The sequence below is a fragment of the Pristiophorus japonicus genome, chromosome 8, assembly GCF_044704955.1.
Source record: "Pristiophorus japonicus isolate sPriJap1 chromosome 8, sPriJap1.hap1, whole genome shotgun sequence".
NCBI classification, from domain to species: Eukaryota; Metazoa; Chordata; class Chondrichthyes; family Pristiophoridae; genus Pristiophorus; species Pristiophorus japonicus.
Window position 1 is genome coordinate 89188678 of NC_091984.1, and position 27056 is coordinate 89215733.

The 27056-nt window shown below is 46.9% G+C and overlaps 1 protein-coding gene across 4 annotated transcripts in view; it reads right to left on the minus strand.

Annotated features, from left to right (window-relative positions):
• The window catches only part of dnajc6 (DnaJ (Hsp40) homolog, subfamily C, member 6), a 207696-nt gene that overhangs the window by 43401 nt on the left and 137239 nt on the right, over positions 1–27056 (minus strand). For all 4 annotated transcript variants that reach the window (XM_070887019.1, XM_070887018.1, XM_070887017.1 and 1 more), the window contains one exon: positions 7606–7796. In XM_070887019.1, coding sequence (XP_070743120.1) covers positions 7606–7796 — 191 coding nt within the window. The remainder of the gene's footprint in view (positions 1–7605; positions 7797–27056) is intronic.

Sequence of the window (27056 nt, forward strand, 5' to 3'; positions counted from 1 at the left end):
TCCTGCATCTAACCTGTCCAGTCCCGTCAGAATCTTAAGTTTCTATGAGATCCCCTCTCATCCTTCTAAACTCCAGTGTATAAAGGCCCAGTTGATCCAATCTCTCCTCATATGTTAGTCCCGCCATCGTGGGAATCAATCTGGTGAACCTTCGCTGCATTCCCTCAATAGCAAGAATTTCCTTCTTCAGATTAGGAGACCAAAACTGAAGACAGATGAGGCCTCACCAAGGCCCTGCACAACTGCAATAAGACCTCCTTGCTCCTATACTCAAATCCCCTAGCTATGAAGGCCAACATACCATTTGCCTTCACCACCTGCTGTACCTGAATGCCAATTTTAAATGACTGATGTACCATGACACCCAGGTCTCGCTGCACCTCCCCCTTTCCTAATCTGCCACCATTCAGATAATAGTCTGCCTTCGTGTTTTTGCCCCCAAAGTGGATAACCTCACATTTATCCACATTATACTGCATCTGCCATGCATTTGCCCACTCACCTAACCTGTCCAAGTCACCCTGCAGCCTTTTAGCGCCCTCCTCACAGCTCACACCGTCACCCAGTTTAGTGTCATCTGCAAACTTGGAAATATTACACTCAATTCCTTCAGCTAAATCATTAATGTATATTGTAAAGAGCTGGGGTCCCAGCACTGAACCCTGCGGCACTCCACTAGTCACTGCCTGCTATTCTGAAAAGGACCCGTTTATCCCGACTCTCTGCTTTCTGTCTGCCAACCAGTTCTCTATCCACGTCAGTACATTACCCCAATACCATGTGCTTTGATTTTGCACACCAATCTCTTGTGTGGGACCTTGTCAAAAGCCTTTTGAAAGTCCAAATACACCACATCCACTGGTTCTCCCTTGTCCACTCCGCTAGTTACATCCTCAAAAAATTCCAGAAGATTTGTCAAGCATGATTTCCCTTTCATAAATCCATGCTGACTTGGACCGATCCTGTCACTGCTTTCTAAATGCGCTATTATTTCATCTTTAATAATTGCTTCCAACATTTTCCCCACTATTGATGCCAGGCTAACCGGTCTATAATTACCTGTTCTCTCTCTCTCCTTCCTTTTTTAAACGGTGGTGTTATATTAGCTACCCTCCAGTCCATAGGAACTGATCCAGAGTCGATAGACTGCTGGAAAATGACCACCAATGCATTCACTATTTCTATGGCCACTTCCTTAAGTACTCTACGATGCAGACCATCAGGCCCCGGGGATTTATTGGCCTTCAATCCCATCAATTTCCCGCTTTATAAGGATATCCTTCAGTTCCTCCTTCTCATTAGACCCTCGGACCCCTAAGTATTTCTGGAAGGTTATTTGTGTTTTCCTTCATGAAAACAGAACCAAAGTATTTGTTTAACTGGTCCGCCATTTCTTTGTTCGCTATTATAGATTCACCTGAATCTGACTGCAAGGGACCTACGTTTGTTTTCACTAATCTTTTTCTCTTCACATATCTATAGAAGCTTTTGCAGTCAGTTTTTATGTTCCCAGCAAGCTTCCTCTCGTACTCTATTTTCCCCTCCTAATTAAACCCTTTGTCCTCCTCTGCTGTATTACAAAATTCTCCCAGTCCTCAGGTTTGCTGCTTTTTCTGGCCAATTTATATGCCTCTTCCTTGGATTTAACACTATCCTTAATTTCCCTTGTTAGCCACGGTTGAGCCACCTTCCCCGTTTTATTTTTACTCCAGACAGGGATGTACAATTGTTGAAGTTCATCCATGTGATCTTGAAATGTTTACCATTGGCTATCTACCGTCAACCCTTTAAGTATCACTCGCCAGTCTATTCTAGCCAATTCACTTCTCATACCATCGAAGTTACCTTTACTCAAGTTCAGGACCCTTGTCTCTGAATTAATTGTGTCACTCTCCATCTTAATAAAGAATTCTACCATATTATGGTCGCTCTTCCCCAAGGGGCCTCGCACAACAAGATTGCTAATTAGTCCTTTCTCATTACACATCACCCAGTCTAGGATGGCCAGCCCTCTATTGGTTCCTCGGCATGTTGGTCAAGAAAACCAAATTCTTGCCTTTGAAAGTCGGCATTCTGTTCACTGCACTCGTCAGTTTAGATTCGTGGGTGAGGCTCATCATTCCTTTGGAGTCGCAGACCGAAATCATGAAAGCCTGGCTCACTTTGATTGCCTTCGGTCAGGGTGATCAGAGTGTCCGCAGAGAGCAGTTTGTGGAGGAGGCCTAGTGGCCGATTCCAATAACGAAAATGTCCCTTAGTGCTTCGGTGAGGTGGTCGCCAAAATCACATGGTGCAGCCAACCTTCTTAGATCTGCAGTATACTTAGCAATTTCTTGGCCTTCCGGCCGCCGTCGAGTATAGAACCGGTACCTGGCTGTGAGGATGCACTCTTTGGGTTTCAGTTGCTCTTGTATTAAAGTTACAAGCTCGACAAAACTCTTGGTTGTTGTCTTCACTGCGGCTAGCAGGTCCCCGACAAGGCCATGGATAGTGGATGCTGAGCAGGATGGCCCTGCGCTTGTTCGCCAGCGTGGCCGTGAGTCCCCAGCCAGGTCGTTCGTGACGAAGAAGTGTTCGAACCTTTCCACGAAGGTGTCCCAATCTTCCCCATCAGTAAATTGTTGGAAGTTGCTGAGATTAGACATGTTGTGCGTGGAATTCGTAACCTCGTCTCCAGTTATTATATATGTAAGCACTCTGTTAATGACTCCACGAGGCAGGGGTATGGCACTTGAACTGTACAGACTGTAGTCCTTAATTGTGTCCTCACTCTAGGAGCTGCAAAGAGGCGAGCTCCCTTTTATACTTGGTTACCTGCAGTGTACAGGTGACTCTTAGGTCTCCAGCAGCAGCACCTCTGGTGTACAGGTATGGTATATACAGGGTGAAGGTACATTCAGGTCTAATGTTACAGTACATCATTGACATGCATACATAACACACCAAGTAAAGTTCTGCACTGGGAGTGCTACATCATAAAATGTACTGCTATTTACAAATGGAGAAAGGTTGGTTATTTAAATCTAGGAGAGCCTTGCTCCTTCACCCATATTTCTCTCAGCAGTTTCCCCCATTTGTAAATGATGTGGTTCGACGATTTGTTGGGTAAATCCAAAAAGTAGCCACTGCATCTCTTCTCACTTAAATACATTTCTAAAATAAAAATTAGAGAATTGCCCAACAGGTGACTCTGGAATACTTAGTGTCAGAACAGTGGGAGGCATTCAAGGAGATCTGGAGGACTCTGGCCAAACATGTGCCCTTAAAGAAAAAGGGTGGGAACAACAATTCTAGAGCCCCCGGGATATCTGGGGACTTATAGGGGAGGATAAAAAAAAGGGACGCTTATGTCATATACCGACAGCTAAATACTGTAGAATCTCTGAATAATGTAGAAAGTTCACAGGTAAAACTAAAAAGGATATTAGGAATGCTGAGAGCGCATGAAAAATTCTTGACAAGTAAAATCAAGGAAAACCCAAAGATGTTCTATAAAATATATTAAGAGCAAGAGAATAACTAAAGAAAGGGTAGGGCCTATTTGAGTCCATGAGGGTAATCTTTGTGTGGAGGCGGAATATGTTGGTATGGTTCTTAATGAATACTTTGCGTCTGTTTTCACAAAGGAAAGGGGCAATGCAGATACTGCTATCGAGAAGCAGTGTGAAATTCTGGATTAAATAAACATGGAGAGGGAGGATGTATCAAGGGGTTTAGCAGCTTTAAAAGTAGACAAGTCCCCAGGCCTGGATGAAATGCATCCCAGGCTGTTGAGCAAAGTAAGAGGAAATAGCAGAGGCCTTCACCATTTTCCAGTCCTCTTTGGATTTGGGCATGATGCTGGAGGACTGGTGGACTGCTAATGTCGTCATCATCATCATCATAGGCAGTCCCTCGGAATCGAGGAAGACTTGCTTCCACTCAAAATGAGTCTTTAGGTGGCTGAACAGTCCAATACGAGAACCACAGGTGGGACAGATAGTCGTTGAAGGAAAGGGTGGGCGGGGAGTCTGGTTTGCCACACGCTCTTTCCGTTGCCTCCGCTTGATTTCTGCATCCTCTCGACGATGAGACGCGAGGTGCTCAGCGCCCTACCGGATGCACTTCCTTCACTTAAGGCGGTCTTTGGCTAGGGACTCCCAGGTGTCAGTGGGGATGTTGCACTTTATCAGGGAGGCTTTGAGGGTGTCCTTATAATGTTTCCTCTGCCCACCTTTGGCTCGTTTGCCGTGGACGAGTTCCGAGTAGAGCGCTTGCTTTGGGAGACTCGTGTCTGGCAGGCGAACAATGTGGCCTGCCCAGTAGAGCTGATCAAGTGTGGTCAGTGCTTCAATGCTGGGGACGTTAGCCTGGGAGAGGATGCTAATGTTGGTGCGTCTGTCCTCCCAGGGGATTTGTAGGATCTTGCGGAGACATCGTTGGTGGTATTTCTCCAGCAACTTGAGGTGTCTACTGTACATGGTCCATGTCTCAGCCATACAGGAGGGCGGGTATTACTACAGCCCTGTAGACCATGAGCTTGGTGGCAGATTTAAGGGCCTGGTCTTCAAACACACTTTTCCTCAGGTGGCCGAAGGCTGCACTGGCACACTGGAGACTGTGTTGAATCTCGTCGTCAATGTCTGCTCTTGTTGATAAGAGGCTCCCCGAGATATGGGAAATGGTCCACGTTGCACTGCACGAGGTAGAAAAAGCCGTAAAACAGCTTAAAAACAAGGCTACTGGAGCAGATGGAATCCCCGCTGAGGCACTGAAGTATGGTGGAGAGGCACTGTTGGCGCGAATACATGACCTCATCTCTCTCCTCTGGAGGGAGGAGAGCATGCCGGGAGATCTCAGAGATGCAGTGATTGTGACTATCTTTAAAGAAGGGACAAGTCCGACTGCAAAAGAGGAATCTCTGTTATCAGCCACTGGGAAAGTCATCGCTAGAATCTGCCGCAACCGTCTTCTCCCTGCTAATGTGGTACCCTTGTTTAAGAAGGGAGAAAGGGATAGGCTGAGTAATTACAGGCCTGTCAGCCTAACCTCAGTGGTGGGGAAATTATTGGAAAAATTCCTGAAAGGCAGGATAAATCTACATTTAGAAGGGAGAGGATTAATTCGGGACAGTCAGCATGGGATTTGTTAAGGGAAGATAGTGTTTGACTAACCGGATTGAATTTTTTGAAGTGGTAACCAGGAGGGTGGGTAGTGCGTACGGTGTAGTGTATATGGATTTTAGCAAAGCTTTTGATAAGGTCCCACATGGTAGATTGGTCACGAAAGTTAAAGCCCATGGGATCCAGGGCAAAGTGGCTAGTTGGATCCAAAATTGGCTTAGAGGAAGGAAGCAAAGGGTAATGGTTGATGGATGTTTGTGTGACTGGGAGGATATTTCCAGTGGGATTCTGCAGGGCTCAGTACTGGGTCCTTTGCTTTTTGTGGTATACATCAATGATCTAGATTTGAATATAGGGAGTATGATTAAGAAGTTTGCAGATGACACAAAAATTAGCTGTGTGGTTGACAATAAAGAGGAAAGTCATGGACTGCAGGAGGATATCAATCTACTGGTCAGGTGGGCAGAACAGTGGCAAATGGAATTTAATTTGGAGAAGTGTGGGGCAATGCACTTGGGGAGGGCTAATAAGGAAAGGGTATACACATTAAATGGTAGGCCACTTAGAAATGTAGATGAACAAAGGAACTTTGGAGTGCTTGTTCATAGATCCCTGAAAGTAGGACAGGTGGCTAAGGTAGTTAAGAAGGCATACGGAATGCTTGCTTTTATTGGCCGAGGCATAGAATACAAGAGCAGGGAGGTTATGCTTAAATTGTATAATACTTTGCTTAGGTTGCAGCTGGAGTACTGTGTGCAGTTCTGGTCACGATTGCACTAGAGAGGGTGCAGAGGAGATTTATTAGGATGCTGCCTGGAATGGAGGATCTTAGGTATGAGGACAGATTGGATAGGCTGGGTTTGTTCCCATTGGAACAGAGGAGGCCAAGAGGAGACCTCATTGAGGTGTATAAAATTGTGAGGGGCCTGGATATAGTGGATAGCAAGGGAGTATTTTCCTTGGTGGAGGGGTCAATTACAAGGGGGAATAGTTTTAAGGTGGTTAGTGGAAGGTTTGGAGGGGATTTGAGACAAGGCTGTGGAACTCACTGCCTGGAAAGGTGGTGGATGCAGAAACCCTCACCACATTTAAAAAGGTGCTTGGATGGGCACTTAAGGTGCCATAACTTGTAGGGTTACGGACTTAAGAGCTGGTAAGTGGGATCAGACTGGATAACCTCTAGTTTGCTAGCACAGATACGATGGTAAGAACTGCAGGGAATCGAATACGGTCAGGGTGATCTCCTGGACTAGTTTTGATCGCCTGGACGGGTCGGAGAGGAATTTTCCCAGATTTTTTTTCCCCCAATTGGCCTGGGTTTTTAAAATCTGTTTTGTTGCCTCTCCCAGGAGATCACATGGCTCCGGTTGGGTTGAATGTAGAATGTTGCGGTGCAAGGGGTATCGCAGTTGTGTGGGGCGGACTGGTTGGGCCAGGTGCTCTTTACCTTTCCTCCATTGTTCATAGGTTTATATGTAACCTTCAGGGCTGCTGACTGAGCGCCGTGTGGCTCAGTCGGCCGGCGCGGACACGATGGGCCAAAATGGCCTCCTTCTGTGCTGTAGATTTCTATGTTTCTATTATTCCAGGAAGGACCAGATCCTAGCTTTCAGATAATTTAGCCACCGATTATGAATTCCATTTATACAAAAGTTTTAAAAATATTGAACATTTTCCATCATTATGAAAGTTATCTAACAACTGCTTCAAAACAATGGTATCTGCTCACTATGTTTGACATTCCAACCCAAAAAATTAGGTTAAAAATGTGGTTATTGTCAATCATAGTTTCTTATTGGAGTTACTCTTTTTGGGCTGGAAGAAACAAACATATCCTTTTTAAAGAACAGTCAAACTACCTCCACCTATGCAATTGAGCATCACCACATAGCAGTGTGGTTGGAGTGGCAACAGTGGTGTAGCAGATTGCAGGCATGAACACATGTCCCACCATTACGTGCTACTAAACACTGCAGCGGCAATGAGCTGTCCTAGTGTCAGTTAGTCAAGCTGCAAAAATCAATTAGGTCCAATTTTCTGAAAGTACAAATATTTAAAAAGTATCATTCCAACAGCAAGTTTCAGCATGAACACAAAGTCAAATGAGTAAAAATCGATCCACAAGTTAAACACACTCTCCATAGACAGTGCATAATCTACTTTATTCATTGCTTCTACCTTACTCATTTAATATCCTGAAGGAAAAGTTCGACATAAATATTCCCCGATACCATAACTCCAGAACCGCTATCTACCACATTTCTACTATTCAACAATAACCTGGTCCCAGGAACACAGGAACCATTGCGTTCAATGACATATTTTCTGGTTTCAGTCTATACTCACCTCAATAATCTTCAACACCGTACCCAACAAATTAGTTATCTGACAAGCACAGAAGATGCAAGTACTGTACCAAATGTGAATGGTGCAATATTCGCTTCATTCCATGTATGGGCAAGTATCAATTTGTGCAACATATATGACAGGATTATACTAATACCTGCTGCTAAAGTTTCCTGATGTTCTTGGTGGCTTGAAAAGAGGGTGTTGGGAGTAAGATCTTTCGTGTTCAAATGCTCCCAGGGAGGTGTCAGGTCAAATCGTTTATCAGAAGATTCAACCTCTACTTCCAGTATCACATGAAACAATGGTGGATATTTCTCTGGAGAATCACAGGCATCCAACTCAGGTCTAAGGGTCAGATAGAGAAACAGTTGTGTCAAGATAGATATTTCTTGCCAATTTTAAAATTATTTTGATTGCTGTCAAATCTGATATTCCTTCCAAGATAAGCAGATATTCCCAAATTTTAAGTTATTTCACAATTGGATGTTATATTTATTTCTCCAACAGCCCATTTCAGCTATTTAATTGGCCCTATTTGAACAACTTTGGTTAATAAACAGAAGAATTTGAATTTATATTCTTTTACATACGAAAGATCATAGAAGAGTTTATTTGGGAAATGGTGCAAGAAGCATCCCCTAACATTTCACTGGGGCATTTTGGATTAATACGGAATGTTGAACTGTCGCTGCCCTCGATATAAACATGAAGGGTTGGTTAAGTAACTTGTAATGCTGCTGCAATCATGGTTATGTGGATGCTTCTGAGGGGGCTTGACAGGGTGGATGCAGACAGAATGTTTCCACTGATGGAGGAGACTTGAACTAGAGGGCACAATCTTCGAATAAGGGGCCGCCCATTTAAAACAGAGATGAGGAGCAATTTCTTCTCTGAGTTGTGAATCTGTGGAATTCGCTGCCTCAGAGCTGTGGAAGTTGGGACAGTGAATAAATTTAAGACAGAAATAACCGGTTTCTTAATCGATAAGGGGATAAGGGGTTGTGGGGAACGGGCAGGGAAGTGGAGCTGAGTCCATGATCAGATCAGCCATGCTCTTATTGAATGGTGGGCCATATGACCTACTCCTGTTCCTATTTCTTATGTTCTTATGCTCGACATCTCAGACATGCAAAGGTGGACTCCTCCATGATGGACACTCATCTAGTCTAACTATTTGCATGACCTTCAAACTGTCCCATGAGATATCCAAAAAGCATCTCCTGTAGCATTGCTCACAGTAGGTTAGATGATAGTTTAAGACAGGAATGTTACACCATGCAATGCACAATCTATTATCCTGCTCCTTTAAAGTCACAGGTTAAATTGTTAAGTAAACAAAGCCTCAGGTCATTCAGAGTTTAGTTGTTGTTTGGTCAAAGAATTTTGCAAATTGAATTATACTCCGGCTCCACCTTAAAAATATATAGCAATTGAAGATGCTAATCTTACATAAATAATCTAATAACCTGGTTAACTCATTGTACTGATGAAATGAACAGGGAAACCGAGTTAAAGGGCAATTAATTAACTGTATAATCTGTCTACTGGCATAGAAACCTGGCTTTGTGCAGTGAAACAAGTATCTACTTGTTCCAAGATTAATTTACATTCATGAGCATATTTATTCCACCCTTCTCGGGCAAGTGGCTTGAAAATAAATTAGCAGATGACATTTTCGTATCTTGTGCAACCATGCACACCTAAAGCCAAAGGGTAATGGGCAACTTGCTCCCAGACCTTGTTAATGTTGCTCTGAATCAAGCACAAGCAGCATACAAGAGTAACCAGGGAAACAATGCTCAGCCAATATTCCCTCCTTCCATATGGAATGGAGCCTCTGCTCTGCACAGTACCTACCCACTGAGGCGCAACTGAGATCAGGAACTCCATGGCGTCTCATAGCACATTGACATTCTAATACATACCACTGCACTGCAATCTGGACAACTGTAACATTAAGAGAATAAACAATCTCACTAAACACAAGGTTGTTGCATACTAAAAGATGTGCTGACATATAATTATACAGCATGAGCATTTTCACATGATTCCTGTATTTCACTCCACCGAAAGAAAAAAAATGAGGACAGGTAATTGAGATGGTGAGGTGCAAAGAGACAAGAAAAGTTCAAACATTTTGATAAAAAGAACCTGCAACACTGACATGTGACAAAGTATCTTAAAAATGATATCACAAATACATGTACACAGTAAAGACAAACTGTATCCACGATCATACTTGGTACAAACTGCCGGTTACTTTTGCAGAATTATTGGGCATAGAAACAAATGAGGAATGAGGATCATCTATTGGAGAGGTAGCAACCAGAGTGCCTGATCCAATTGTATCATCATTACTACCTGACTCAGATCAAGAAAGAAAGGTAAGCAAGAACAAGTCCATCACTAATTGAAATTACCAGAGTAAGATCTAATTGCCACTTACACATCCAGAAGGACATGTTAAAAATCTAAAGCTTCTAAACACAACTGCGTATAGATTATTAGCTGACATACGTACAAGGCTAACTACCATGGATACAAATGAAAAACAGGTGGGATGTAATGATTATAATGGAGCACAAAACTATCATGTATCTTACACCACTGTATATAACTATCTTACCATGCTATACATGACTAACTAGATATGACCTGTAACCACAAGCATACTTTACCACCAGGGGTGCACTTGCAGGAGACACTGGATACCTGTCCCACACAGGTACATCAGGACAGGTCTCAGGCAAGTGAGGCATTCCAGAGCTGTGTAATAAAGGTGCAGGTCCTGAGTGACCTTGACTTCAGCATGTGCCTCGTGTAAGTCTGTACTGCAGGGTCAGGACTTTACAAAAACATGTTCCAAGAAAGAAATGACAAGATTGTATGAACACTTACTTCAGCACTTGCCAATGTTTAATGATACTAATGAGTATGTAATGTAGAACCATTTCCTTCATGGTGTCTGATAACGTACAAATTAGGCACACAGTTTAATCCAGATAATTTATTCTATTTATTCATGCACGGGATATGGGTTTCACTGGCAAGAACAGCTTTTGTTGAAGTGGGACTTTCTAGCTCTGCTATAATTAAAGAGTTAAGAATGGATCTCGGGACTAAAAAGGCCTTTTGAAGTGGTCAACTGTACAAGCTGTGTAACCCGAGGACAATTACAAATAACCAAACTGTTGAACCACAGGAGGCCCAGAGGAGCAGTTAAACAGGGCAAGGGGTCAAAAGTAACACATTGGAGAAACTCCATCTGGTATGAGCCATAGGCAAATGATTGACTAATTCTCTTTTGCGTCACACAAATCAACAATTGTGCACACGGCCTTTTGGTCCAATTAAACGGCATAGGTAGGCTGTGCTCGAGGCTGACATGTATCATTAAGTGCATAAAAGGTTGCTTAGAACTTTGTATCATTGGAAAGGCCTGGCCACAGACAGAGAGCAGGCAGGCTCCCCACCGGTGCAAAATAAAGACTACTTGAATCTTCTAACCCAGACCTGGTGTTGAGTGTTTATTTTAAATACTCCACTACAATTGACATAGTCGGCAGGATCTCAAACACACAGCAGTCACCAGCAGATGGAAGCCACGTCAAAGGCGTGTATATGTTTTAATTACCACGCACAGTTGGGACAAGTGCAGAAATCTGTCTGGTGTCAGCTGAGAGATCCGAATCTGCAGGTCTGGCTGAGACTTTTAGTCAGCGGAAGATCCCAGGTGAAACAATTACGATCGGTTATATAGAAGTGTGTCTGTGTAACGTTGCGATTGATAATTGGTATAGGTTGCAAGTAACAGTCTCACTCGTGAGGAGTAAGTGAGGGACGTATCGCTGACAACCAATAGCCATGGGAAGTGAGAAACTAGAGTGGGGACCAGTGGTGTCTCTGACGCGGTATCTAGCAGACAAAAATCAAAAACTAATTGAAATATAATTAAACAAAATTGGAAATCAGACGACCCACCCGCTGAACAAAGAAAATGGTGGGAGTCGAAAAAGCAGCAAAAGGAGGAGAAAGCCCTCATTTCAGTCACTCGCACGTATTATGAATTAAGTAGACGGACTAGACTATTGACTAAAAAGCGACAAAATAGCAATAAACCAACAGCAAGTGTGATGGTGACAGCACCCGTCAGAGTACACGAAAAGGACAATGATAAAACAGGAGAAAAGGGAAGATCATGTTTCTTTCTTACTAATCTGGTGTTTTGCTTTGGTGCTTAAAGTTTTGGGGAAAGCATATTCCTTTGTGTGGCTGTGGCTCCTCCCCCTTTTCCAAGTGGCATTGGAAAGTTTAAGATTGGAATTACTGAGGTTAATTAAAACTATTAAAAATCAGACTTTTATTATGGCCATGATAAAATTCTGGTTGGTGTAAATTGTGTGGAGAGCCTTTAGTTCCAGACACAAGACATTTCACATCAATAATTGGTAAGGTTTAAAAAGAGAAATCTGACCAATGTGTAGCTGGGGAGGAAAGGATGAAATGCTATTGTGTGTCACATTGTTTTTCTGAATGTTTATTTTAACGGTAAAAGCAGAGACTTTACAAAAGAGATTTTTAAACTGGAAAGTTTAAATTGAAAAGGCTGCAGGCTGTGGGACTGAAGTCGACACTGATTGATCATGTCTGTGCTGGTCAGCTTTTGAAACAAAGGAAGTTAACTCTTTCACAGGCAGTTGTGAACTCTGTTTTAATTCAGTGGGCAAAACCTTTTGAATATTGGAAATGTTCTTAATTTGAAGAGAACCACCAGAGATTCTCGGTTTCTTTTGTTTTAAGTAGGTGGCCATCGGGAAGAGGCGATGTTGTTTAAAGGAGTTAGGGGATTGTGCCTGAGGGATCAGGAAGGCACACCATCGTAAGCGACTACATCTGGCCTGAGTAAATCTCAGGAGTGGGAGTAGGGGGGCCAGATAATGGAACAAAACTATGCCAGGGTGGAAATTTTCAACTCCGGTACAAGGGACCGTATAATATCGTTGATGAAGCTAGTCCCATGGTAAATGCAGCCCAGTTACCTAGGAGAATTAAATGGTTTTATATTAACCAGATTAATTTTTTTTCAGTTCACCAGCAGGTACCGAGACAAGAGGAAATGGTTATGAACTTAGGGAGCTGGATTCGTCCTCTCCGGGGGTGGGGGGGGGGAGGGGGAGATGAGGAAGAATGGGTGCTTAATGGGATACCCCCACCTAATCAGCTACAGTATGATCCAAAGGGAAGTGGATAGAACATGGGAGCTGGAAGAATCTCCTCAGGTCCCAGATCTGGAACCACATCTTGTCCACAGACATGCCTCACAAACCCCACCAATCTCACAAAGTAGTAAGAGACATATCGTGAATGGTAGAAGTAGGGACAGCCGAGGATATAGGATAGGGGTACATTTAAAGTGGCATGGTAATCATAGCACTGTAACCATCCATTAGATCAAGGGGTGCAAGGACGGGAGCGCAATTGTACAAGCACTAGAGTTCAAAAAGGACTCATCCAAAGGCTCTTTCTCCAATGAATAAACAGATTTGTGGGAAAAGTGAATTACTGGTCATAAACACATCCTAGGGCCAACAAATGGGTTCATCGTAATCCCAACTCAGATGATATTATACCATGATGTGCATCATGAAATGGTACCTGTAATATTGAATCTGACCAAAGTGGGACGACCTGGGTGGTGCAAGCCGAAAACAACTCAGCTACATGGGAGCATCATCAAGGGATTTTGGCAGAGGGCCAGTACAACCTGCACTGAATTCAGAGAGAGTGATGGGCTTGATCTGACCTTGACAAGAATGGTGCCGAAACCATTGGGGAGAATCGTAACAGAAGGCAGTGAGGCCTGGTTAATATGTTGCAACTGGTTTAATGCTAAAAAGGGGGCAAACCAGATTATAGAAGGGGAACAAATCGCCTTCAACAAAATGGCTCAAAGTAATGGGCCCAAGTTTCCACATGATTTGCGCCTGATTTTTAGGAGCAACTGGTGGAGAACGGACTATCTTAGAAATCGCAATTCTCCACATTTTTTTTTCTGCAGTTCTAGTCAGGTAGAACAGTTCTAGTTTAGAACAGAATTTTTTCTTCAAAAGGGGGCGTGTCCGGCCACTGACGCCTGATTTGAAAGTTTCCACAGTGAAAACGTACTCCAAACTAAAGTAGAATGGAGCCAGTGAAGATTTTTGTAGAACTGAAAAAACCTGTTCTACACATTAAAAAATCAGGCGCAGGTTATAAATTAGGCGTCCAGAACGAGGTGGGGGGGGGGGGGGAGGGGGGGAGGGGGGGAGGGGGGGAACAGCCGCTTCGTTCCCACGGAGGGGGGGGAGGGGGGGAACAGCCGCTTCGTTCCCACGGAGGGGGGGGGAGGGGGGGAGGAGGGGAGGAGGGGAACAGCCGCTTCGTTCCCACGGAGGGGGGGGGAGGGGGGGAGGAGGGGAGGAGGGGAACAGCCGCTTCGTTCCCACGGAGGGGGGGGGAGGGGGGGAACAGCCGCTTCGTTCCCACGGAGGGGGGGAGGGGGGGAGGAGGGGAACAGCCGCTTCGTTCCCACGGAGGGGGGGGAGGGGGGGAACAGCCGCTTCGTTCCCACGGAGGGGGGGGAGGGGGGGAGGGGGGGAGGAGGGGAACAGCCGCTTCGTTCCCGCGGAGGGGGGGGAGGGGGGGAACAGCCGCTTCGTTCCCACGGAGGGGGGGGGAGGGGGGGAGGAGGGGAACAGCCGCTTCGTTCCCACGGAGGGGGGGGGAGGGGGGGAACAGCCGCTTCGTTCCCACGGAGGGGGGGGGAGGGGGGAGGAACAGCCGCTTCGTTCCCGCGGAGGGGGGGGAGGGGGGGAGGAGGGGAACAGCCGCTTCGTTCCCACGGAGGGGGGGGAGGGGGGGAACAGCCGCTTCGTTCCCACGGAGGGGGGGGAGGGGGGGAACAGCCGCTTCGTTCCCACGGAGGGGGGGGAGGGGGGGAACAGCCGCTTCGTTCCCACGGAGGGGGGGGAGGGGGGGAACAGCCGCTTCGTTCCCGCGGAGGGGGGGGAGGGGAGGAACAGCCGCTTCGTTCCCGCGGAGGGGGGGGAGGGGGGGAGGGGGGGAACAGCCGCTTCGTTCCCGCGGAGGGGGGGGGAGGGGAGGAACAGCCGCTTCGTTCCCGCGGAGGGGGGGGGAGGGGGGAGGGGGGGAACAGCCGCTTCGTTCCCGCGGAGGGGGGGGAGGGGGGGAGGGGGGGAACAGCCGCTTCGTTCCCGCGGAGGGGGGGGGAGGGGGGGAGGGGGGGGAACAGCCGCTTCGTTCCCGCGGAGGGGGGGGGAGGGGGGAGGGGGGGAACAGCCGCTTCGTTCCCGCGGAGGGGGGGGGAGGGGGGGAGGGGGGGAACAGCCGCTTCGTTCCCACGGAGGGGGGGGGGGGGGGGAGGAACAGCCGCTTCGTTCCCACGGAGGGGGGGGGGGGGGGTAGGAACAGCCGCTTCGTTCCCACGGAGGGGGGGGGAGGGGGGGAACAGCCGCTTCGTTCCCACGGAGGGGGGGGGGGGGGGAGGAACAGCCGCTTCGTTCCCACGGAGGGGGGGGGAGGGGGGGAGGGGGGGAACAGCCGCTTCGTTCCCGCGGAGGGGGGGGGAGGGGGGGAACAGCCGCTTCGTTCCCACGGAGGGGAGGGGGGGGGGGAGGAACAGCCGCTTCGTTCCCGCGGAGGGGGGGGGGAGGGGGGGAGGGGGGGAACAGCCGCTTCGTTCCCGCGGAGGGGGGGGGAGGGGGGGAACAGCCGCTTCGTTCCCACGGAGGGGGGGGGGGGGGGGGGAGGAACAGCCGCTTCGTTCCCGCGGAGGGGGGGGGGGGGGGAGGAACAGCCGCTTCGTTCCCACGGAGGGGGGGGAGGGGGGGAGGGGGGAACAGCCGCTTCGTTCCCGCGGAGGGGGGGGGGAGGGGGGGAGGGGGGGAACAGCCGCTTCGTTCCCGCGGAGGGGGGGGGGGGGGGGGGGGAACAGTGAGAAGGCTGCAAGTGCTAATGTGCTTTTATTAAAAAAATGTTCAAAAATTAAACAGCTACAAAGAACTACAAAAATGGCCAAGTGCCAATGTTCTTTTCACACTGAGCGTTGCCAGCAGGAAAAAAACTAATTTAAATAGTACCCGCCCCCTCCCACTTACAAAATCGGCGCGAGTGTAGGCAGACAAGGAGCTGCAGAACTGCATGTTTTTTTAGGCGCCGTTTTAGGCGCGAAAAACGGGCGCCCAGCTCAGAGGGGCGCCCGTTTTTTATCCTGTGGAAACTTGGGCCCAATGTATGTATCTTTGTTAGTGGAACAAGCCTAAGGAAACCTGTAGCAGATTGCAAAGAGAAAGCTCTCTTTCTGGGTAGCTGATCGAGACCCAGGGCAATGTCCACTTATCAACTTAAAAGTAAGAAGGTTGGTACCCGGTGGCACAAGTGGCACTAGAGATAGTAGGATATTACCCAATTATTTAGTAGGATACAATGAACACTGGAAATGTAACCTGGGTGCATGGGATAACATGAAGGTAATTGCGGGACAGCATTGTCTCATACGTTCTGTATAAAGAGGGAAGGGTGAATATTATGTCAGCAGCATACACCGGGAATACCAGTACAGTACCAACCTGACTTGTCCCATTGCATTGCGACAGGTACTTTTTGTATTAACCCAGTCCAAACAGAGAGTTGGGGTGTGGGTTTCATTAAGTATTTATTTGCGTAGGCAAGTAAATATCACTAAGAAAGGAGTTAAAAGTGTAACTTACAAAGGGAAGATATAATGAATTTGGATAGTTAATTGGGCCAATTGAGGACCAAGTACAATGGGCATTAAGTGAAATGGGGAACGGAGGGTCACAACGGCTAGATGCTGAAGTGATACTTATGGTACATATGATCGAGATAGTCCGACAATGAACCACAAGACGGTGTGTGGTTTTTATGTTATCTATTGTCTAACAACAACCGACACACACTATCGGTATGCGGCAGGGGTGGCAACTGTTAACACATTTGACATAGCCAGTATAGACCAAGTTTAAGACTTAGCCCAATGTTTGAGAACCCTTTTACTAAAGGGAAACGATCAGACATCGCATGGTCAGAAATAGGGGACGAGTTGATCAGACAAATGCTGCAAGTTGAGGAAATCTGAAAGCCTCATGCCCAAACTATCAATAAGTTAAGTGTGTGACTAAATGATCTAACCCAAGAAACATAAACAACTTGTATGTGCAATGTACGGCACATGGTTACTAGGAAACATCCAATACAATGTAAACCAGATGAAACTGAAAAATACCCGATTGGATAAGTAATGAGCAGTTGTCCAAATGGACAGAGAATGGTATTACCCTCTGTGATGTTCGTAAGACAAGTAATTGTGTTACCAATGAATTGAAAGAGATAAGTATGGTTCTAGCTATCCCACAGATATAGAGGGTATGGATGCCAAACCTCTGGGCAATACTGAACAGAGGCAAAATGCAAGGCCAATCCTGGGTTCAGTTCCACGATATGCCCCCTTATGTGGTAAAACTCAGTGGCATATATCGATGGTTGCACTCAATGTTTGGATGTGGTAGTTTGCACACGCCCCATGGAAGGAGGACAATGTGCGGGTTCACTCAGACGGTTAATTGCATGTTGGAGGTCAGTCCCCTTAGTCATGGAGGGACTGAGGTGGCAGCCAGTGATGACGGGACATACTGCATAGCCACCAAAGAAACTAAGTACAAATATGGTAGTGCTGAATGTGCGACCCCACAACCTAATTTCTGTTTTATGCCTAAAGCTGTGGTCAAAATCGGCAATCGATACCTATTCCCACAAAGAGGAATATGCCGAGGACATTATCCCCTCTTGGGTTGATTAAAGTAATGAAATGGAACACAGATATCAAGTTAACAAGACATTCCGCGTCTCAAAAGAACATTTGACGCAATTGAAAACGGACATTTAGAAAAGCAAACTGGAAGATTCCATACAGCATTCAAAAGGACATTGAAGAAAGCCTGAAGGACTCTCAATGGTGGGAACATGTACGGAATTGGGGAATGAATGTGAATATCCATCCATGGATTCGAATAGCCTCTCACGTATTGATGGTGATATAGTTAAGGCAGCTGTCGGATAGGGAACTGGGTTGTGCATGGCATGCAGAAAGAGGTAATGGAGAAGGAAAGCAAAAGCTTTAATTATGGAACAGCGAAAGTTGTTAGCAGAGTACCCTAAAACACTTTGAGACGTAGGTCACGTCCCGAATCCCCCAAACCACGTGGCTGATCACCACAGAATAGAGTAGGGGACACAAGATGAAGTAGAACTAGGTTGGTAATCTTGGGCTGGATAGCCAAGTACCAAAAAGGGGAGACTGAATTGGGGCTTTCGAGCTCTGCTATAATTAAAGGGTTAAGAATGGATCTCGGAACTAAAAAGGGCTTTTGTAATGGTCAATTTTACAAGCAGTGTAACCCGAGGACAATTACAAATAGTCAAACTGTTGAACCACAGGAGGTCCAGAGGAGCAGTTACACAGGACAAGGGGCCAAAAGTGACACGTTGGAGAAACTCCATCTGGTATGAGACATAGGCGAATGATTGTGTGACGCGAAAGGGAATTAGTCAATCAACAATTGTGCACGCGGGTTTTGGGCCAATTAAACGGCATAGGGGGGCCGTGCACAAAGCTGACATGCATTATTAAGTGTATAAAAGGTTGCTTGGAACTTTGTATCATTGGAGAAGCCTGGCTATAGACAAACCAGCAGGCAGGCTCCCCACCGGTGGAACATAAAGACTACTTGAATCTTCAAACCCAGACCTGGTGTTGTGTGTTTATTTTAAATACTCCACTACAATTGCCCATCTCAATTGCCCGAGAAGGTGGTGGGGAGCTGCCCTCGAACTGCTGGCAGTCCATGTGGTGAAGGTACTCCCAAAGTGATGTTAGGGAGGGAGTTCCAGGATTCTGACCCAGCAACAATGAAGCAATGGCAATATAATTTCCAAGTCAGAATGGTGTTTGACTTTGAGGAGATGGCGTTCTAATACACCTGCTGTCCTTTTTCTTCCGAGATGATAGGGGTTGCAAGTTGCGAGATGCTGTCGAAGAAGCCTTTTCGAGTTGCTCCAGTGCATCTTGTACCTGGTACACACTGCAGCCATGGTGCGCTGGTGGTGGAGAGAGTGAATGTTTAAGGTGGTGGATAGGGTGCCAATCAAGCAGGCTGCTTTGTCCTATATGGTATTGAGCTTCCAGTGTTGTTGGAGCTGCACTCATCCAGGCAAGTGGAGAATAGTCCATCACACTCCTAACTTGTGCTTTGTAGATGGTGGAACGACTTTGGGGAGTCAGGAGTGTGAGACACTCGCCACAGAATATCCATAACCACAATGTGTGTATGGCTGGTTCAGTTAAGTTTCTGGTCAAAGGTGACTCCTGGGATGTTGATAGTGGGGGATTATGGTAATGTCATTGAATGTCAAAGGGAGGTGGTCAGACTCTTATTGGAGATGGTCATTGCCTGACACTTGTTTGGAGCAAATGTTACTTGCCACTCATCAGCCTAAGCGTGGATGTTGTCCAATTTTGCTGCATGCGAGCATAGGCTGCTTCATTATCGGAGGAGTTGCAAATGGCACTGAACTCTGCAGTCATCAACGAACATCCCCACTTCTGACCTTATGACTGAGGAAAGGTCATTGATAAAGCAGCTGAAGATGGTTGGGCCTAGGACACTGCCCTAAGGAACTCCTGCAGTGATGCCCTGAGGCTGAGCTGATTGTGATTGTTGGAGGACAATCATCTACCTTTGTGCTAAGTATGACTCCAGCCAGTGGAGAGTTTTCCTCTGATTCCTATTGACTTGAATTTTACCAGAGCTCCTTGATGTCACACTCAATTAAATGCTGCCTTGATGTCAAGGGCAGTCACTCTCACATCACCTCTGGAATTCAGATCTTTTGTCCATGTTTGGACCAAGGCTGTAATGAGGTCTGGAGTCGAGTACACTGGCGAAACCCAAACTGAGAATCGGTGAGCAGGTTATTGGTGAGTAATTGTTGCTTGATAGCACTGTCGACGACACCTTCTGTCACTTTGCTGATGATTGAGAATAGGCTGATGGGGTGCGAATTGGCTGGATTGGATTTGTCCTGCTTTTTGAGGACTTGACATACCCAGGCAATTTTCCACTTGGTCAGGTAGATGCCAGTGTTGTAGCTGTACTGAAACAGTTTGGCTAGAGGAGCGGCTATTTCTGGAGCACAGGTCTTCAGCACTAAAGCCAAGATGTTGTCAGGGCCCATAGCCTTTGCTGTATCCAGTGTGTTCAGCCGTTTCATGATATCACGTAAAGTGAATCGGATTGGCTGAAGACTGGCTTCTGTGACGGTGGGGACCTCAGAAGGCAGAGATGGGATCATCCACTCGGCACTTCTGGCTGAAGATGGTTGCAAACGCTTCAGCCTCGTCTTTTGCATTCACGTACTGTGCTCTGCCATCATTGAGGATGGGGATGTTCATGGAGCCACCTCCTTCCATTAGTTGTTTAATTGTCCGCCACCATTCACGACTGGATGTGGCAGGACTGTTTGTTATGGGATCATTAGCATGCTGCTTAGCATGCACGTAATGTAGTTTTGTAGCTGTCCCAGGTTGGCCTGGTGCTGCTCCTGGCATGCTCTTCAACACTCCTCATTGAACCAGCGTTGGTCCTTTGGATTGATGGTAATGGTAGAGTGAGGGATATGCTGGGCCATGAGGTTACAGATTGTGGTGGAATACAGTTCTGCTGCTGCTGATAGCCTACAGCGCCTCATGGATGCCCAGTTTTGAGTGGTTGAACTGTTCTGAATCTATTCCATTTAGCACAGTGGTAGTGCCACACAATACGACAGAGGGTGTCCTCAGTGTGAAGATGGGACTTCGTCTCCACAAGGACTGTGCAGTTCTCACTCCTACCAATACTTTCATGGCAGATGCATCTGCGATAGAACAATTGGTGAGGACGAGGTCAAGTAGAACTTCCCCTCGTGTTGGTGTTCTCACCACCTGACAGAAGCCTAGTCTGGCAGCTATGTTCTACAGGACTTGGCCAGCTTACTCTGTAATGGTGCTACAGAGTCACTCGGTGATGGACATTGAAGTCCCCCACCCAGAGTATATTCTGTGCACTTGCAATACTTCTTTCAAGTGGTGCCCAGCATGGAGGAGTACAGATTCATCAGCTGAGAGAGGGCAGTAGAAGGATTCCTTACCCATGTTTGACCTGATGCCATGAGGCATCATGCAGTCTGGAGTCAATGTTGAGGACTCCCAAGGCCACTCTTTCCTGATTGTGTACCACTGTGCCACCAACTCTGGTGGGTCTGTCCTGCCGGTGGGACAGGACATACCCAGGGATCGTGAAGGAGGAGGCTGGGACGTTGGCCAATAGTCATATTCGCAGAATCAAACCTGTGTCAGGTTCTCCCAATTTTGGTACAAGTTCCCAGATGTTAGTGAGGAGGACTTTGCAGGGTCGAATGGGTTGGGTCCACCCTTGCTGTGTCCAAATCCAATGCCTAGGTTAAAGCAGAGTGGTCCATCCTGCTTTATTCTTTAACATTTTTGAAGTGGTTTGATACAACTGAGTGGCTTGTTAGGCCTTTCAGAGGGCAGATAAGATTCAACCACATTGCTGTGGGTCTGGAGTCATATATAGGCCAGACTGGGTAAAGATGGCAGGTTTCCTTCCCCAAAAGACATGAATGCACCAGTTGTTTTTAATAACATTCTGATAGCATCATGGTCACCATTGTTGATGACAGCTTTTAAATCCCGATTTCTTTAACTAACTGAATTCAAATTCATAAACATGCTAGGATTTGAACTCACGTCTCCGGATTATTCGTTCGGACCTCTGGATTACTCAACCAGTAACATGACCACTATGCCACCGTATCCATTAATCGAGCAAGAGGTTGAAGATGGATCTTTATAAGCAGATGCCAGACTCATGAATCTTGATGTGTAGAATTTTACTTTAAAACTTTTGAATAAAATATCTTTTCACTTCAACATTGGATTACAAATAACTGTAAAACAAGTTCAAATAACTTGTCAGAGAGTTCAAATAAACACTTCACTGCTGGGTTTGGAATGTCTTGAAATGGCTTTACATGTGCTGCATTATATTTGCATTTAGTATAATTCTTTTCCCCCCCCCCCCACAAAGAAAGGTGAATTTAAATGTGTTCACAGATACTTTTAAGTCACAAATACAAAATTGCCAGCAAATAATCTTGTTACTGTACACTGGAGTTTGTAAAATGAGATATTGCAGGACTGAATCATACACTTTTGTTGCCATTGCATTCCGTTAGTGGATAATGGCCTGGAAATCCCGGCCTCCCCAGGTCCGTACAGAGTTTCCACGGACCCTGGAAGGCATTGGAAAAGCCGGTTTTCAGCGCAAAGCAGAGAGGCTTGACAGATCTCGCACATATCAGGAACGAGGGCAAGATTGTGGGATTTATGCATATCTTGCCCAGCAAATGTCCTCAAAACTCTTGCGCCTGATAAAAGCAGGCGCATATCCTACTTTTACAGGCGTAGTGTTTTAAAACACACAAACATTGTAAAATAAAATTTTTAAAACACACATTATTGTTAAAAACCCTCGCCACTACAATAAGTTTATTTTAAACCATAATTTTAAAAACTTTAAAAAGCAGAAATATAAATATTTTTAAAATACATAAATAACTAATTTAAATAAAAATATGCTGTGCCTTTTAAAAAAATATTTTATTGGTTATTAGTGTTTGTGGGGGGGGGGGGGGGGCAGGGGTTCTCATTCATAATAGGAACTCCAACTTAGAGTTCCCATTATTATGAATGAGAATATACTACACCTGATATGGCTGCCCAGAGCCATATGACTCCAGCTCCAGGCCTGTGCACATCCTGACATGCACGTGCTGCGATGCACAGTCAGGAGAGGCCTCAGGACCGGGATCTCGCATGGCCGCAGCAGCTTCAGGTAGGTTGGCATCTTTTTTCTAAAATCCATTCGAATGGCCGCAGGAAGGAGAAACTGGGATTTTGCGCCATTGTGGCTCCAATTTTGGACTAACTGCTGGGTCGATCTATTAACTAGTACCAAGAATTTATACAAAAACTAGTTGTTTGGGACATTGATAGATAAGTCCATTACTTCTGCCTTGCTTCATAAGATATCCATAAATAGGGATCGGTAAAGGCATTTGATACAAAAACAAAGATCCATATCTGCACTCAATATGTTAATTTTCCAGCCATTTGCTTCAATAGATGGAAAATTACAAGCTGGTGAACGCAGAAGTGTAAAACTCTGGCCAAGCTGTCCACAACTCTAGCTGTAGTATTTACATATACAGGTACAGCATTGAAAATCAGGAGTTCCGGACTCCGTACTGTTCCGGAATCTGGGCACCGGGATGGTCAGTGGCAGGGTCGTCCGGAATCATCCGGACCCCCGCCTCAGGCCACCGCCGACCTCTCCCCAGCCGAATCCCTAGGCCCCGCCTCCCACCCGCTGGACTCTTCAGGCCCCGCCGCTCCTTACCTCGCCCTTCCCTCTCCCCCCCCTTACCTGGGCCCAGGCATTTCTGGACTCAGGACATCGGAAAGACGTTCCTAATCCAGAAATACACGAACCTGGGCTCGGCGCTTCCTGATTCGGGACATCAGAAAGATGTTCCGAAGTCCGGAAATGCCCAGAATGTGAAATGGCCTCGGTCCCGACACTCCCGGATTTTCAAAGCTGTACTTATATTACCAATATATTGGTAAGAAGTTTTTTATGAAAATAGTAGGGGACTTTCACAACCCATCCATAGCAGTAAGAGAATATTAATTACTTGAACAAAGACTCTGCAAATAGTAATTTAACCAATAACATTAATAACCCAAAATGGAAAATGCTGGAAAAAAAACATCAGATAGCATCTGAAAACTTGTAATGGAACAATGGGCTGCCTTTAAATAGTTTGGGTACAGTCGAGGTACGTTTCTACTCGGGGGGGGGGCGGGCGGCGGGAGAAGGTAGGGCAACTAACGTCAGATCTCCCTGGATGACGAAACAGATAGAAAGTAAGACGAAGCAGAAAAAGAGCATGTATGACAGATGTCAGATCAAGAACACATCTGAGAATCAGGCTAAATATAGAAAGTTTAGAGGAAAAGTGAAAAAGAAAAGAAGAAGGGCAAAGAGAGGGCATGAGAATAGAATGTCAGCTAACATAAAAGGTAATCCTAAAGTCTTCTATAGACATATAAATAGTAACCGGGTATTAAGAGGACGGGTGGGGCCAATTAGGGACCAAAAAGGACAGCTATGCATGGAGGCAGAGGGTATGGCTGAGGTACGAAATGAGAACTTTGCATCGGTCTTCACCAAGGAAGATGATGCTGCCATAGACATAGTGAAACATGGAAAATAGGTGCAGGATTAGGCCATTTGGCCCTTCGAGCCTGCACCGCCATTCAATAAGATCATGGCTGATCATTCCTTCAGTACCCCTTTCCTGCTTTCTCTCCATACCCCTTGATTCCCTTAACCGTAAGGACCATATCTAACTCCCTCTTGAATATATCCAGTGAACTGGCATCAACAACTCACTGCGGCAGGGAATTCCACAGCTCTGAGTGAAGAAGTTTCTCCTCATCTCAGTCCTAAATGGCCAACCCCTTATCCTAAGACTATGTCCCCTGGTTCTGGACTTCCCAACATCAAGAACATTCTTCCCGCATCTAACATGTCCCGTCCCGTCAGAATCTTAGATGTTTCTACGAGATCCCCTCTTATCCTTCTAAACGCCAGTGAATAAAGGCCCAGTTGATCCAGTCTGTCCTCATGACAGCCCAGCCATCCCTGGAATCAGTCTGGTGAACCTTTGCTGCACTCCCTCAATAGCAAGAACATCCTTCTTCAGACTAGGAGACCAAAACTAACAATATTCCAGGTGAGGCCTCACTAAGGCCCTGTACAACTGCAGTAAGACCTCCCTGCTCCTATATTCAAACCCCTAGCTATGAAGGCCAACATACCATTTGCCTTCTTTACCGCCTGCTGTACCTGCGTGCCCACTTCCAGTGACTGATAAACCATGACACCCAGGTCTCGATGCACCTCCCCTTTTTCTAGTCTGCCGCCATTCAAATAATATTCTGCCTTTGTGTTTTTGCCCCCAAAATGGATAACCTCTCATTTATCCACACTATACTGCATCTGCCCACTCACCTAACCTGTCCAAGTCACCCTGCAGCCTCTTAGCATCCTCCTCACAGCTCACACCGCCACCCAGTTTAGTTTCATCCGCAAACTTGGAGATATTACACTCAATTCCTTCATCTAAATCGTTAATGTATTTTGTAAAGAGCTGGGGTTCCAGCACTGAGCCCTGCGGCACCCCACTAGTAACTGCCTGCCATTCTGAAAAGGATCCGTTTATCCCTACTCTGCTTCCTGTCTGCCAACCAGTTCTCTATCCATTTCAGTACATTACCCCCAATACCATGCGCTTTGATTTTGTACACCAATCTCTTGTGCGGGACCTTGTCAAAAGCCTTTTGAAAGTCCAAATACACCACATCCACTGGTTCCCCCTTGTCCACTCTACTAGTTACATCCTCAAAGAATTCCAGAAGATTCGTCAAGCATGATTTCCCTTTCATAAATCCATGCTGACTCGGTCCGATCCTGTCACTGCTTTCCAAATGGGCTGCTATTTAAGAACATAAGAATTAGGAACAGGAGTAGGCCATCTAGCCCCTCGAGCCTGCTCCGCCATTCAATAAGATCATGGCTGATCTGGCCGTGGACTCAGCTCCACTTACCCACCCGCTCCCCGTAACCCTTAATTCCCTTATTGGTTAAAAATCTATCTATCTTTGACTTGAATACATTCAATGAGCTAGCCTCAACTGCTTCCTTGGGCAGAGAATTCCACAGATTCACAACCCTCTGGGAGAAGAAATTCCTTCTCAACTCAGTTTTAAATTGGCTCCCCCGTATTTTGAGGCTGTGCCCCCTAGTTCTAGTCTCCCCGACCAGTGGAAACAACCTCTCCGCCTCAATCTTGTCTCTCCCTTTCATTATTTTAAATGTTTCTATAAGATCACCCCTCATCCTTCTGAATTCCAACGAGTAAAGACCCAGTCTACTCAATCTATCATCATAAGGTAACCCCCTCATCTCCAGAATCAGCCTAGTGAATCATCTCTGTACCCCCTCCAAAGCCAGTATATCCTTCCTTAAGTAAGGTGACCAAAACTGCACGCAGTACTCCAGGTGCAGCCTTACCAATACCCTTTACAGTTGCAGCAGGACCTCCCTGCTTTTGTACTCCATCCCTCTCGCAATGAAGGCCAACATTCCATTCGCCTTCCTGATTACCTGCTGCACCTGCAAACTAACTTTTTTTTGGGGATTCATGCACAAGGAACCCTGCAGAGATACCTTTACGTCGAGCCCCCTCCTAGGTGGTGTGCTCTGGCGAGGTATTTCTTCCGCCAGCAGCTCGACCTCAATTATGACACGCAGCTCCTGTTTGTGAACTTGGGGGGTGCCAGGACCGCCCTCCGGGAGCTGCCTGTCTTTTACAGGGAACTCATCAGGGTCTGGAACAAAGTCTCCACCAAGCGCAGCTCTCCGCCGGCTGGAATGGCGGCCGTCCTGCAGGAACCGCTGCTCGGGAATCCGTACCTCCACGGCCGAGGCTTTATGTGGCGGTCGGAAGAGAGGGCTGTGGCTGGTGAGGTGACCAGGGTCAGGGACCTGCTCGATGGCGGAGGAGCGGGCTGGATGGCGCCAGACACGCTGGCGCGGCGCCTAAATTCTGCCAACGTCCGCCACGCGGCCGATGCCATCGAGTCGCTAAAAACAGCTCTGGGCCCTGACTCCGTTAGGTGCATCGAGGAGGCTCAAGCACGTGGGGAGATCCCGTCTGAACTGACCCCCGTCCGGACGGAATTCCTCATCGGCGCCAAACCCCGGAACCTCCCTCGGGGGCCGGCGCCTCACAACTTGAGCCGCCTCGGGGAAATCCCCTCCGTGCCTTTCAGTTCCGCGCGGAGGGGTTTCCTGTACGGGCTGCTCCTGCACACCCTCAACTTTGCCATCCTCGCCGGCCGTCCGGACACGCCATGGCGTACCATCTTGCCGTCCGGAGGAGGCGGGGGTCCCCGATGGAGGGCACTCTACGCAGGGGTCCTCCCACTATTCATCGGGGACTTGGCCTGGAGGGTGGTGCACGGAGCAGTGCCGTGCAATAAATTTTTAAGCCGGTTCACGGACTCCCAGGCCGCCTGCAATTTCTGCGGTCTGGAGGAGTCCGTGTTCCATGTTTTTATTGAGTGCACGAGGTTGCAGCCCCTGTTCCATTATTTGAAGGGGCTGCTCCTGAAATTCTGGCTGCACTTCAGTCCCACTCTCCTGATCTTTGGGCACCCTGTGAGGAGGGGAGCAGGTAGGTCCGAAGGCCTCCTCGTAGGACTGCTCCTGGGCACGGCCAAGGGTGCCATCAGCCGGTCCAGGCAGCGGGCGGTCGAGGGGGTCGTTCAACCTGACTGCCTGC